Below are 13,290 nucleotides of genomic sequence, written 5' to 3' on the forward strand. Positions count from 1 at the left end.
TGTGTTTCTTTGGTGTCTCGTCTGAGGAAGGAGCCATTTCTGGACAGGGTGTTGACATGTGATGAGAAGTGGGTCCTGTACTAAACTCCACGGCGCCATCATCACTGGTTAGCATCCCATGGACCGATTCCAAAACAGCCGAAACCAGCACTGCACCAGAAGAAGGCCCTCCTGTGTGTTTGGTGGACTGTTCGCGGTGTCGTGCATCGGGAACTTCTACCTGCTGGTCGGAGCATCAATGCAACTGTGTACTGTCAGTAGTTGAGCCATGTTCAAGAAAAACTAAAATCTCTGGAGCCAGCACTTGCGAATTGCAAAGGGGTCCTCCTGTTCTGGACAACGCTAAGCCCCACGTGGCTAGGATAACCCAGGATACCATTCTACATCTTGAATGGGAAACACTATTGCATTCGCCGTACTCCCCGGACGTTGCACCGTCCTATTATCACCTGTTCCATTCCTTGGACAGTCACCTTAGAGGATGCCAGTTCAAATCCCTAGTAAAGGTGCAGAATGCATTTGATACCTTCTTCGCTTTATGACCCACCAATTCCTACCGCGATGGAATCCATGGCTTTCCAGAAGGTCGTCGATGCTGATGGGGACCATTTTTGATCTTCCAGGTACGTCTTAGGTGACATATAGATGTTCGAAGGTGGTGGGTGAAAAAACGACAGAACTTTTTAGTTTCCTTTATATGATTACCGCATTGTTCCAAATATAAGTCTACCTCTTTCCCTCAAGAGTTATGCTTAAAATTTAAGCTGACCTATATGCGAGGTCGACTTACATTCAGTATCGACTTACGGTATGTTCAAATCGACTTCTATTCAGGACAATGCCGAAATAGCAAAATGAAATTAGTAATTTGCATTTTGAGCAGATGTTCACGGATATGACTGACATATATTTTAAGTTGTAGGAACATTCCCTTAGCAAAGCTACACGTGTACAGCTGTATCCTGGTATCTTTCTCTTTTATTATTTTGTCATTGTTAGTTGATCGTCGTAAATAGGTATGTTCCTTTCCATATGTTATGCCGTCATTCTTACTGGTATCTTGCTTTGCTTTATCTAAAAAGTGGCGTGTAGACCTCCAGTAACATTAAAGTTGGATATCAAAAAACTTGATAAAGTGGAAATAAGTGGTAGACAAGAAAAACAGTTGAACCAGCAAAATGAAGATCTTACGATGTAATTTTTAAAATCATAATGGTGAAATATGCAGAACTACACAATTGTGAAACGTGAGGTGTTTGAGAAAAATGCAAGGGACTCGAAAAAAAACTACACAGCAACTAAGGAACTCTTGTGCTACAAGTAAGGCTTTTCGAGGTCCAAAGTCCGGCAAATTTAAGAACCTGGAAGAACAGATGTTGGCATTTATCACAAAAGAGCGTGATCAGGGTCTTCCTGTCTAACGTGAAGTTATTCACCTTAAACAGCGCCGTAACTTACAAGGAACGGACATGAACGGTCATCCGGACATCCGAATCAAACATAGTCCATTCGATAAATATAACAAAAATATGTTCATGAAAAAAAAAAAAAAAATAGGTGCCACGAACAACGGAGTAAATCACTGGCGTCCTTTAACCCTGTTAGTGTAAAGAAAATCGTAGACTCGCAGTGAAATAGCTAGTGCATCAACACTTCTCATTGGAAAGTCATGATTTTTAGTTCATTCTCTTCAGAATGAAACAAGTTTTACAGAGGTGCTATGTATTGGGGCCCATAACGTACTTGAACAGGGAAGATTAGGAGAATATTAGGAAAATTCTCTCCAGAAATCCCTCCCATCAACTTTGGACCCCTCTGGAGTGGCCCCGATTAAAAAAAACAATCCTAATGTGTATCGAAAAATACTATAGGGGATATGAAATGAGTGTACCAAGTTTTGTATTGATAGACGGAGTAGATATGAGGGGAAAAGTTTGTATATCAATACACTCTTTCCCCTCATTTCTATAGTATCTCGTAGACATCCAAATGGAATCACATTGTGTTTAGTGATGAGAAGAAGTTATATTTAAATGGTCCGGATGGTTTTCAATGCGATTGGCATGGCCTTAGGGAAGAGGAGCAAGTGCAAATGGGCAGGAATTTTGGTGGAGTAAGTGTTACGATTTGGGCAGCGTTTTGTGGTAAAGGTACATCCAACATTGCATGGTTCAACACGAAAATGAATCCATCGACATACACAGAAATATTAGAAATAGAATTGCTGCAGATATATGAGGATTTAGATGATTAGAACCTGATTTTCCAGCAGGACAACGCTGCTATCCACAGGGCAGCAGAAACCCGATTGTTTTTCAATATAAAGGCACCAGTGTTATGGAGTGAGCGTGCCAGCGAGAAGCCCCGATTTTAACCCGATAGAAAACGTATGGGACATCCTTGCGCGCAATTTTTATCGCAATAGACGGCAATTTAGAACGATTGCTGAGTAAGTCAATACGAGAAGAGTGGTCAGCGATTCCACTGGAACAACTAACATATCTCATAAACGCAGTGCCGAACCGTATATTCCAACGCATTCAGAAGGAAGGGTCAATCAAGAATTGAACATTTATTTTCCATTATGAGATTAGGACCATGGAATGTAAGAATTCTTTATAGAGCAGACGCATTAAAATTCTTAACGAATATGGGATAGACCTATTAGGAATTTAGGAAATTAGATGGGAAAGAAGAGGGTATTAAAGTCCGAAAATTTTACGTTCATTTACGGGGAAGGAAATAAAAATCACCAACTAGAAACAAGGGTTTCCATTCACAATCGAATAATATCCACAATTAAACGCATTGAATTTGTTAATGATACTCTTGTTTATTACTCTTAAGAGTCGGTGGGGTAATATTATTGCTCTAAATGTACATGTCTCAACAGAAGATAAAGATGGTGATTTACACACACACACACACACACACACACAAAAAAAAAAAAAAAAAAAAACAGTTCTTCCGAAGAAGTAGAACGGATATTTGACCAACTCCCGCAATACCATATTAAACTTCTCTTAAAGGATTTCAATCCGAAGATTGCACGAAAGGATACGTATGTTCAAACCGATTAAAGCGAATGAAAATCTGCATAAGGAAAGTAATGACAACAGCGTTAGACCATTTAAATGCCTTATCGTGGAGAGTTCAAATTTCTCACACCGCGACATTCATAATATACCTGGACTTCATCAGACGGAAAAACACACTATCAAATTAATCACGCTTCAGTAGATAGAAGAAGACAATCTAGCATAATTGATGTTCGATCGTTCAGAGGAGCTGATTGCGACACTGTTCATTATCTGGTAGCATCGACAAGAAGAGCGATATTATGATTGAATAAAGGAAATATTCAACATCTGAAACGGAGGTTCATAATTTAAACAACGTAGAGGAGGGTGAGGCGATATGGGAATAGCAACTTGAAGTGTCGAATAGATTCTCGGTTTTAGAAAGTTCGGGGCGTACTAGTGTTACGATACTTAAGTTGAAAATAGGGATAACATTAAAATTTCAGCAAAAGAAAAATTGAGGCACGCGGAATTCATAGGAACAAACATGGTTCCACCTGGAATTACTGAATTAGCAGAGAAGAGAAGACACATACAACTAGGTTGGCTGTAAAATCCAAACGATAGAACTACCCAAAATTTCGTTGGCATCAGACGGGAAGCTTCCAAAACTTGGAAAACAACGAAACGCGACTTTCTGAAAAGGGAAAATTTATGAATTTGAAGATAATAGTAAAAACAAAAGCATTCGGTACATATATAAGGGTATCAACGAATTTAAGAAAGCCTATCAATCTCGTGTGTAGTTATTAAAGAAAGCCGACGAAACTATTCTTACTGATACAAATAGCACCTTCAATAGATGGAAAGATTTCTTTGACAATTTTCTTAACACGCAGCCAAAAGCTAATGTCGTGGAGCAAGAGAAATGCACACAGCAGAACCTATATTCCAGAGCCTAACAGAACAGAAATAGAAATCGCTATAAAGAAATTAATGAAACACAAATCTTCGGGTGTACACAAATTTCGGATGAGTAAATTTTAGCTAGGGGAGAAACACTGTGGAACGAGGTACATAAAATCATTCTCCTTATCTGGAACAAAAAGGAATTGCCACAAGAATGGAAAGTGCCAATCATTATTCCAATTCACAAAAAAGGCCGATAAAACTGATTGTAATAATTATAGTGGCATCTCTCTTCTATCAACATATAAAATCCTCTCATTCAATTAAGCAAGATTAATCCCATACATAGGTGACATTATTGGAGGTTGTTAGTGTGGATTTAGGTGAAATCGATCAACTATCGGTCAGATGTTTAGTATTCGACAAATACTCGAAAAGAAATGAGAATATAGTATCTGGTGCATCAATTATTTATTGATTTTAGAAAGGTCTCGGTTAAGAGGGAAATATTGTACGCCAGGGAGTAATCTACACTCTCCCAACACCCCTCTAACACCCTCCCAAATTTTTTTACACACACACACACCTGGATGGAAAAGGAATACTCCCCCGAATCCAACTGTATCAATCGGTATCATATAGGTTATTTATTACATCAAAAAAGGTTAAAAAAGGTTTAACTTTTAGGAAAGAAGGCAATATTCTTATTTATTTCACTTCAAAATACGAAGCGACCTCGTTCTCATGTACAGCTTCGAGAACCACATGACCTCGTTGTTTCGGGCGGTGTTTCGATCAAAACAATTGACAAAACAGACCCGCTCATACCTACCCTCCTGGGCTCCGCGGTCATTTCCGAGGAGAGAAATTGATGTACAAATGCAGGTGACTGAAATTGGCAACGTCTTGAGCGGTCATTCACCTACCTCCTCCTCAATAAGGAAAACTGTGACAATATAGTAATAAGCCTATACCAGACTCAGTTGGTAAGTGCTACTCTGGAAGTGGTGTATCAACGAACGGAAGTTAGAAGGGTGTAGTCAAAACGTTTTTAGAAATGAAGAGATCGATCCAGGTAATAATTATATGAGGACCGTTTTTTCAAAATTCGATAGAGCAAATTTTGAGAAACAGAAATATGCATTTTTCTTGTATGCTTTTTATACTACCAGTGGAGCTGTGAAATCAGAATTGACCAATCTCGAAATGTGCCATTTGTATAGAATACTAAATCATGAACGTTTTGTCAGAACTCGATAAAGGTTATGTACAATAAGAACAAAAATGCAATTCTTGGTTTAAAAAAAAATGTTTTGTGATCTATCGAGTTTTGGAAAAAAAAAACGCTCCTCATATATATTTTAGACTGACTAGTGTTATGCAGGAACGCATTTGTCGCTAGCTTAATTTTTTGTAAAGTATATTTTTATTCACGTAAATTCATTGAGCGGATTATTAAAATTAGGTACATTAAAAAAAAAAAAAAAAAAAAAGACAAAACGGAAAGATTCAAATATTTGTAAATTGAAAAACTGGATTTCTGGAAAACAATTAAATCAATGAATAATTTTCTTATAAAAGATATTCAGAGCCAATAAAGTAGCCAGGAAGGGGCAGAAGTGGAAATTAAGAGATCAAATAATATTATAACAATTAACATTAACAACAGGGTTAGAATATTAAAATGTTGAAATTGCAATTATGTACAGTATTAATTATTAAACGAATGTGATTTCAGCATGGGACGAGGGAATTTTTCACAATTAATATTTTGGAGGAAAATCACCCACTAAAACTTGCTGGGGTGAATAAATTGAAATAATTGCAGGATTTTGCAAAATAATTGCAATAATTCGTACGTAATCAATTCATATGTAATTACTGGGTAAAATAGTGGTGGCTAATTCCTAATACAGTGAAACTTCTCTTAACTGGCATATCTCAATAGTGGATAACTTCATAAGAGGACAAACTTTCTTATTCTTCCATGCCATGAATATGTGTGGTGTGGTGTTATGAGAAAGAACCCTCCTTTTAGGGACACCTCTCGTTTATGGACAAATAATCGTGTTCCACCGATGTCCGTTTTGAGAGGTTTGAATGTATTACTTAGTTTAATAATAAATGCTCAAATGTGTGAACTTCCTTTATTGAACCTACTGCTGCGAAGAGCTGATAGTAGTAGTAGTAGTAGTAGTAGTAGTAGTATTGCAATAGTTGCGTTTAAAAATGTGTATCACTATTCTGAGAGCACCCCCCTTTTATTTTGAACACCCCCCAAGTAAAAATTTCTGGCGTACTTACTGTTGTACGCCATTCTTAACGAATTTGGAGTACCGAAATATTAGATTAATTAAGATGTGTTTAAATGAATCCTAAAGTAAAGTTCGAGTAGGAAAATTCCTGTCCACAAGCTTTCACGTCGAGAATGGCCTGAAACAAGGAGGTGCGTTGACGCCATTATTATGTAACTTTGTTCTCGAGTACGCTGTAAGGAAAATCAAAGATAACCACCAGGACCTAGAACAGAACGGCGTTCACTAGGTTATGGCGTACGCTGATTATATAAATATAATAGAGGATGATAAGAGAACAGTAAATAGAAAGGGACATAGGTTTAGAAGTAACTGCAGAGAAAAGTAAATGCATGGAAGTTTGCCGGGATAGTAATACTGCAAATTATGGATAAGTCAAAGTATCAAATAATACTTTCTTCAAAGTGGATGCTTTCAAATCGAGGATCAGTATTAACAGACCAAACTTATGCAAAATACTGTTTGGAAACGGGATTAGTTTGGCTCAATTAGACAATTAATTAGGACAATCTTAGACAATTAGATTAGGCTCCATTAGAATAGTGTGAATGTAGCAGCGTTCGAGGGTATTAGTGACTCTTAACAGACAGTATCGTTAATTTTCACTTTGAGATAGTAAAAAGTTTTCGCGTTGTCCGTTTGAATAAAATTTTGACTAATCATTACTTTCTTTGATTCAATGAACAATGTCATTTTTGTGTCACCCTGTATATGCGTATGGATGCAACTTCAAAGAAACGGAAAGAGCATGTAGGTGTGTAAACCTGTACAGTCGTCCACTTTGAAGGATTAAAATCCTCATGTGAGTCATATTTTTTACTGCATGTTGTTCTGTTCTGTCTGGTATTATTTTATGCACTTTACATGCTAATTTCAGTAACTTTGGACCACTCTGTATAGTTGTGGGTTTTTAGTGTGTCAATCTTGGATCGATTCTGCATCAAATGACACCAAAGTAAGCTTTATACCAATTACTTCTAACCTCAAATGCTAATATGCTCACACTACAGATTCAAACTATAATTAAAAAAAATAATAATAAAGAGAGAGAGAGAGAGAAAAGTACTGCCACCGACTTCATAAGACGAGCGAAAGAGTCAAATAACTTTGTTTAAATGTCTGAAAAGCGATTGATTTTGGGTTTCACGTTCTTTGCGATTAAGGTCAAATTAAAGCATTAAAGCCGAATAAAATTTCTCTCAGTTGCTAAAGTTTTCTTTTGCAGCAATGTAATTCGCTTGAATGCATAAGCGTACTAAATCTCTAATCTGCGTTGAGTGTCATATTATTCTATTCAGCTGAAATTATTTTGCATTGAAAATAAGATATTGAGTTGGAAACAGGCTGTAATATTATGTAAATGAATAGCCGTGGGAACATACAGGGTGAGTCAAAATTATTTGAACACTATTTGAAAGAAATCATTTAGTCAGAGTTTTCGTTATAGAGTCTCAGCGTGCCCACCAGAATGATTAATGCACATAAACCAACGTTCAATAGTACAATTTATTGCCCCAACACACATTTCCGAGGGAATGTTAGATATCGCACTTTTTATTCTGTCTTTGCGTTCTTCGATGTCTCTCAGTTTTGTACTATACACGCGCCCCTTTATCATACCCCATAACCAGAAGTCATAGGATTTGAGATCTGGAGATTGGGGTGGCCATGCCAACAGTTCGCCGCGACCAATCCAACGATTTGGGAAAGTTTGATCAAGATAAGCGCGAACAGCACGAGCAAAATGAGGCGGAACACCATCATGTTGAAAATAACCATGCGTCTAAGTTGTAGGGGCATGTTATCAATGGCAAACTCTTGCAGCATTTGCAAGTAGTCATCTGCAGTCACCGTTTGGGGTTGTAAAGAAAATGGGAAAATTACACTAGTAGCGGTCACGGCACACCACACATTTACTTTCGGGGATGCTCGTTCATGCTCACCTACGGTACATGGATTTTCAGTACCCAATAAAATTGTGTTATGACGATTAACATGACCCCTGGTATGAAAAGTAGCTTCATCACTGAAAATCATTTGACTAACAATGCCCAACTGCATCCGTGACATTTCAGCTAGAATCTCGCAGCATTCTACTCATACCTGTTTCTACAGAGCAGTCAAAGCTTGAACGATTTGTAGGTAATATGGTCGCATGCCAAGGTTCTTGGATAAAATTCGGTTCACTGTCTTCTCTGAAATCACTTTTTCCAGACTGCAACGTCTCGTCCGTTTCGTTGGACTTCCGTAGTATGACCTCCTGGACTGTAGCTGTAGCAATGTTTAATTCACTTCTGCCAGTTCTAGGTCGCTCCGCATTTCCGCGATAGTTGTCTGCTGCTAATCCAGTTGCTACAGACGTCTGGTAAATACTATAAATTGTTAAACGAGTTAGTGACAGTCAATCTGGAAATCGTTCTGCAAACCTTCGACGCACATATGTTGCCGACTGCACAGCTTCCATTAAGCTTGCCACCACTTTTCTCTGCTTCAATGTGAGTCTGTCAGCCATGGGTCAGCCTGTAAGAGAAAACGAAACAAATTTCAGATTGTTCACATAATTTTGACTCTCCCTGTATTTGCCGACGAATAAAAAAAAAATATGAAAAAAGTGAACTGGCATATTTCTTTTTTTTTTTCCACCAACTAAATAAAACTTTCTTACAAGGCTGTCTATAATCTTTATTATAAATTAACTAGAAATGTTACAGTGTCGCAAGCATATCACTTCCTTCTTCAGACTACTACTCCAACTGAAATCATAAATAATAAAGATAATATTATTTATGGTTTCAGTTGGAGTAGTAGTCTGAAGAAGGAAGTGATATACTTCCGAAACTAGTTAATTATTTCTAGTTTCGCGTTTAATTATTTCATTTCTAGTTAATTTAAAATAAAGATTATAGACAGCATGAGAATGTGGGAGGAGTTATGCTACAATCGCGTATGCAAATGTGGGGATTAAGAGATTTTGACCCTTGCATATAATTTCGAAGCTGAAGGCCAAAAGAATTAATGTAAATGTCGGTAGAGCAAAGGATTAAATAGCATATGATGTATGCAAATTAAATAATTTTGAAAAGCTTATGTAATTAAAGCAGAGACTCTAGATGTCAGGGCCCTTGGTGGTTTTAACGCAGAACCTGAGCGGAAATTACTTACAACATAAACAAGATTACATCAGACGAATTCATGGAGTTACCTCGATCATAATCCACAGCCTGTAAAGAAACATGACACAGTTAAATATTTTGCATATACCTTTTGCTGTCCTGAGGGTGCAGATAAAGGAGACTCTCCAGGTTTTAGGTGTTAATCCTTTAATGGGGATCATGTATCCACAGAGAAACTGTACACTAGCACTCACACACAAGAAAGAAAAAAAAATATTTTTAAAATTTTGACTTTACGTAACTTTGGTACCAGGCCTTTGATTATGCTTGAGTTCAATGTCCGTGATCACGCGTATTTTCCTTTTAAGGGTGTCCTCTTCAGTGGCGTGTCTCCGGTCTTGTCCTTGCCTCCTCCACTACTTCCGGTTTGGGAAGATGTCTCGAATCGCGCAGCATTCCGTAGCAATCTCTGGAATGGGTTGTTATCCTCCTTCTCCCTTGGCTCCTCTACTGGAGTGTCAGTCAAAGACATTCGCCATCGGACTTGTCCTCTCTATTTAGCGAGACGGGAAACATTAGGGGCCTGTCGCTACTAGCCTGGGCGTTGACTTTGTATCGTGACGCCGCCTCTCAGTGAAGAGTTTGTATGAACACACTCACAAAACCAAAACAAAATTAATTTGCCAATAAAGAGGCAATATGAATATTTATATACAACTATATACAGGTGACTGATGCGGCTCTCGGTTTGAACATATTGGTAGCAGCTTGAGTGAAGCCACTGTTACCATCTGCATTTTGAGAATAGTATTGGATAAAAGTTCAGTAGTAGAAGAAAGAGATAGGGTTTCGATTTTAGTCCCTAGTATGTGAGTAAGATACAGTGGGTCGACGAGACAGAACGTCGGAGCAGCGTATCGTTTTCCAAGTTCACGAAAACTTCGCATGTACATAGGATTTCCAGAATAGAATAGAGCGTGAATTCTGTTAGCCACGCCTAGTTTTAGCAACCTCAATATGGATAGCGTGGCTTGGCCTAACGGATACCCCGGCTGGCCAAGTGAGCTTCGAAAATTCAAACTCTGCATCTAAAGTTGTATTCAGTTTGTGTTTAAGATGGATACAAGGCCTTTTTTTAAAATAATAAGTTTAGATTTCGCTTTACTCAACTCCACTTAATATTTTTTTTCTAATCTCGGGTTATTCTTGTACAAGAATGAATTGAGTCACGCTTGCTTTGGCTACCCCTAAGCTAACACTGAAATTTTCAAACTGCCAGACTCAAAAATAATGACACAAGTTTTTTCACAATAACGAAACTTAAGTTTCTTGCGATGGTGGCTGGATTGATAAGCGTTGAGAAATTGTAGATAATTCTGGACGTTCATCAACAGTGGAAAGGTTTTGAATTTACGATGAAAGAAGTCAGTGTCAACAATGGAAGAGGGGTTAGGGTTAGGAGAAATTAGGGTTGCCATACCTCAAGATTTGACTGGGACAGTTTCGGTGCGAAGCTCTTGTTGTAATGTCCCGCCGGTTTTCAGTCATCACGATCTTTCCACCCCTTTTGTATGCCCTATCCTCATTGCAGTGTTCTAAAATAATATTTTTTTGGTATTACATGCTTTTAAGTTAATAATTTCGTATGTAATCTTAATGTAAGTACATAATAGAGCGCATCACGTCACAACATACAGTTCATTTATAATCTTTATAGCTCTTATGCTACTGAAATACTTTTTTTCTGATAGGACGAATAAAAGTAAGGCTTCCGTAAAATTACCCCGGTTTGGAAGATTTATCTACTACTCAAGTATCCTCGTTTGAAATAGCAGGAATTTGATAACTCTAGAAACAATTCATATGAATTCGTTGAGTGTTCATTACATCTTCCCAACAAAACAGATTCTTGTTGCATGAATATTCACAAATAGAAATTAGGTCAGTGCTAGAGCGTTCATCTCTGTTGCATAGTGTCCCTGGCTTGCGCCAAATGGGCTTAGTGATGGACAAACATCGTGTGCGTGGGTTTTCTCGGAGTTCTCTCTACTTTCTTCATTCCATTAATTCATTCATTCTTATCACAGTCTCCATTAGTCTACACGACATAACCGTGAGACCTAAAATTGAAAGATTTAATTTAATTTATAAATGGAAAATCCCATGTCATATCCATAAAATATAAGTTATTCCGGGCCATGGTCCGTACTGGCTCACACGTTTGGTTATATGTAACTACTTTTATATTAAGAAATTCACAGTTTTATTAAACTGCATCTAAAACTTGCTGTTTTGTGTATGCTTTCAGGTATCGAACTGGTTTGGCAACAAGAGAATAAGGTACAAGAAGAATATAGGAAAAGCTCAGGAAGAAGCTAACTTGTATGCAGCTAAGAAAGCCGCAGGTAGGAATGGTTCACAAGGTACGCTTGTTCACTTCACTCTGGTGTCTCGGGATGATTTTTTAGAATTTGAAATCAGTATTGTGAGGATAAAATATTTGGTCGGAACTACGAAGGATTTTCTGTACACTGCTGCATGGAAGATCTCTAAATATAGGATACCCAATGCAAACTGCATTTTGATACAAATGACCAGGTGCTGAAATAATGGATAAAGAGAGCCACCTTCTAGGAGATCTCAAAAGAAGCCAAAAAAAAATGTCTTGTAAAGATAAGGCGGAAAGTACGTATGTGGAGAGTTATAAGATACAGAAAACGATGGAAAGTAAACTCCATAGCTCGAGAACTATGGGACCTATTGTAATCGGGTCTAGAGTTTACACAGGAACTAATGTATGCTTCATCTAAATATCTATCGTTCAGCATCCTTAGGTAGAGGCGCAATGAATTCTATAGAAGAAGATTGGGTACAAGTTTTAATTAAACATAAGTGACTAGTTAGCGAAAATTAGCAATATCACTTGTCCTTTATACAGAACGAAATATTATCAAGAGGTATGCAACCATGCACAACAAATTTTCCCTTCGAAGAAAAGTTTTTAATAACAAATGGAATCTAATTTTATTTTTAGAATATTCTTTCTTGACTTTCTTAAAGATGACATATACTAACTAGTTCCTAATTAAAAGTAAACAATGAAATACTTCGACTATAATTTCTGTCCCAAACTACGGATGACTTACTTGTTAAGTACCAGTGAGTGATTGTAGCCTAATTATTTATTAGAAAATATGCATGTATGAAAAAGAAGCCTGGTCGTTGGTCTTCCAGTATGGTTAGCGTAATCACCTTCGGTGCGAGATCCAGGTTCGATTCCGGATGGGAGCTCCTGTGGTTTGGATCTACGTGAATCTCTAGGTCCGATCCTCGGATAGCCTCGGCGTAAATGGAATCCCAAACTTGAATTCTATCAATCAGTAATCATTGTTCTGGCAGAAAAATGAACTTGTCTTCCGTTTGGTGGCAGTGGCTCCATCATGATCGTGGTCGCAATATCAACTTTCCAACTTCGTTCCTGTAGCATTGAATGGTTTCTGCTGCACGTGCAGTATTGTGATGTTTTCGTTTAATCGTCCGTAGAGATAGTAAGTACAAATTATTCTAATTCAGTTGTCTGACAATTTGTACGTTCGAACTTTTTTAGCGAATTAGAACAACACTAATATAATAAAGCAAAGAATTGTCTTCGTATTCAAATACTTTTCCTTGCACGTTTCTTGTCGTTGAATATGTTGTTACGAAAAGTAATATAAAAAAAGAAATCTAGGAAGTGGGATATGTACTCAGAAATCGTTTGATATTGCAATACAATTGTATAGTCTCTAACAATAATGAATATACGGATTTTCTATGGTCATTTATCAGTACCGTATGAACGAATTGCTATATTGGATCTTACAGTTATTAGCACTGAAAAAAGGTTTACTTCATATTTACAGTAAATAAAACTTACCTAAATCGCTTGAATCT

General features: G+C 37.5%; 1 protein-coding gene across 12 annotated transcripts in view; it reads left to right on the forward strand.

Moving 5' to 3' along the window:
• exd (PBX homeobox extradenticle) overlaps positions 1–13,290 on the forward strand; it is a 1,150,921-nt gene that overhangs the window by 927,490 nt on the left and 210,141 nt on the right. For 8 of the 12 annotated variants that reach the window (XM_081765552.1, XM_081765551.1, XM_081765553.1 and 5 more), the window contains one exon: positions 11,666–11,780. In XM_081765552.1, coding sequence (XP_081621678.1) covers positions 11,666–11,780 — 115 coding nt within the window. The remainder of the gene's footprint in view (positions 1–11,665; positions 11,781–13,290) is intronic. The other 4 variants (XM_081765556.1, XM_081765555.1, XM_081765557.1 and 1 more) reach the window with 1 other exon arrangement.

Source organism: Thermobia domestica, chromosome 7 (genome assembly GCF_964235325.1).
Source record: "Thermobia domestica chromosome 7, izTheDome1.hap1.1, whole genome shotgun sequence".
In the NCBI taxonomy this organism is placed as follows: domain Eukaryota; kingdom Metazoa; phylum Arthropoda; class Insecta; order Zygentoma; family Lepismatidae; genus Thermobia; species Thermobia domestica.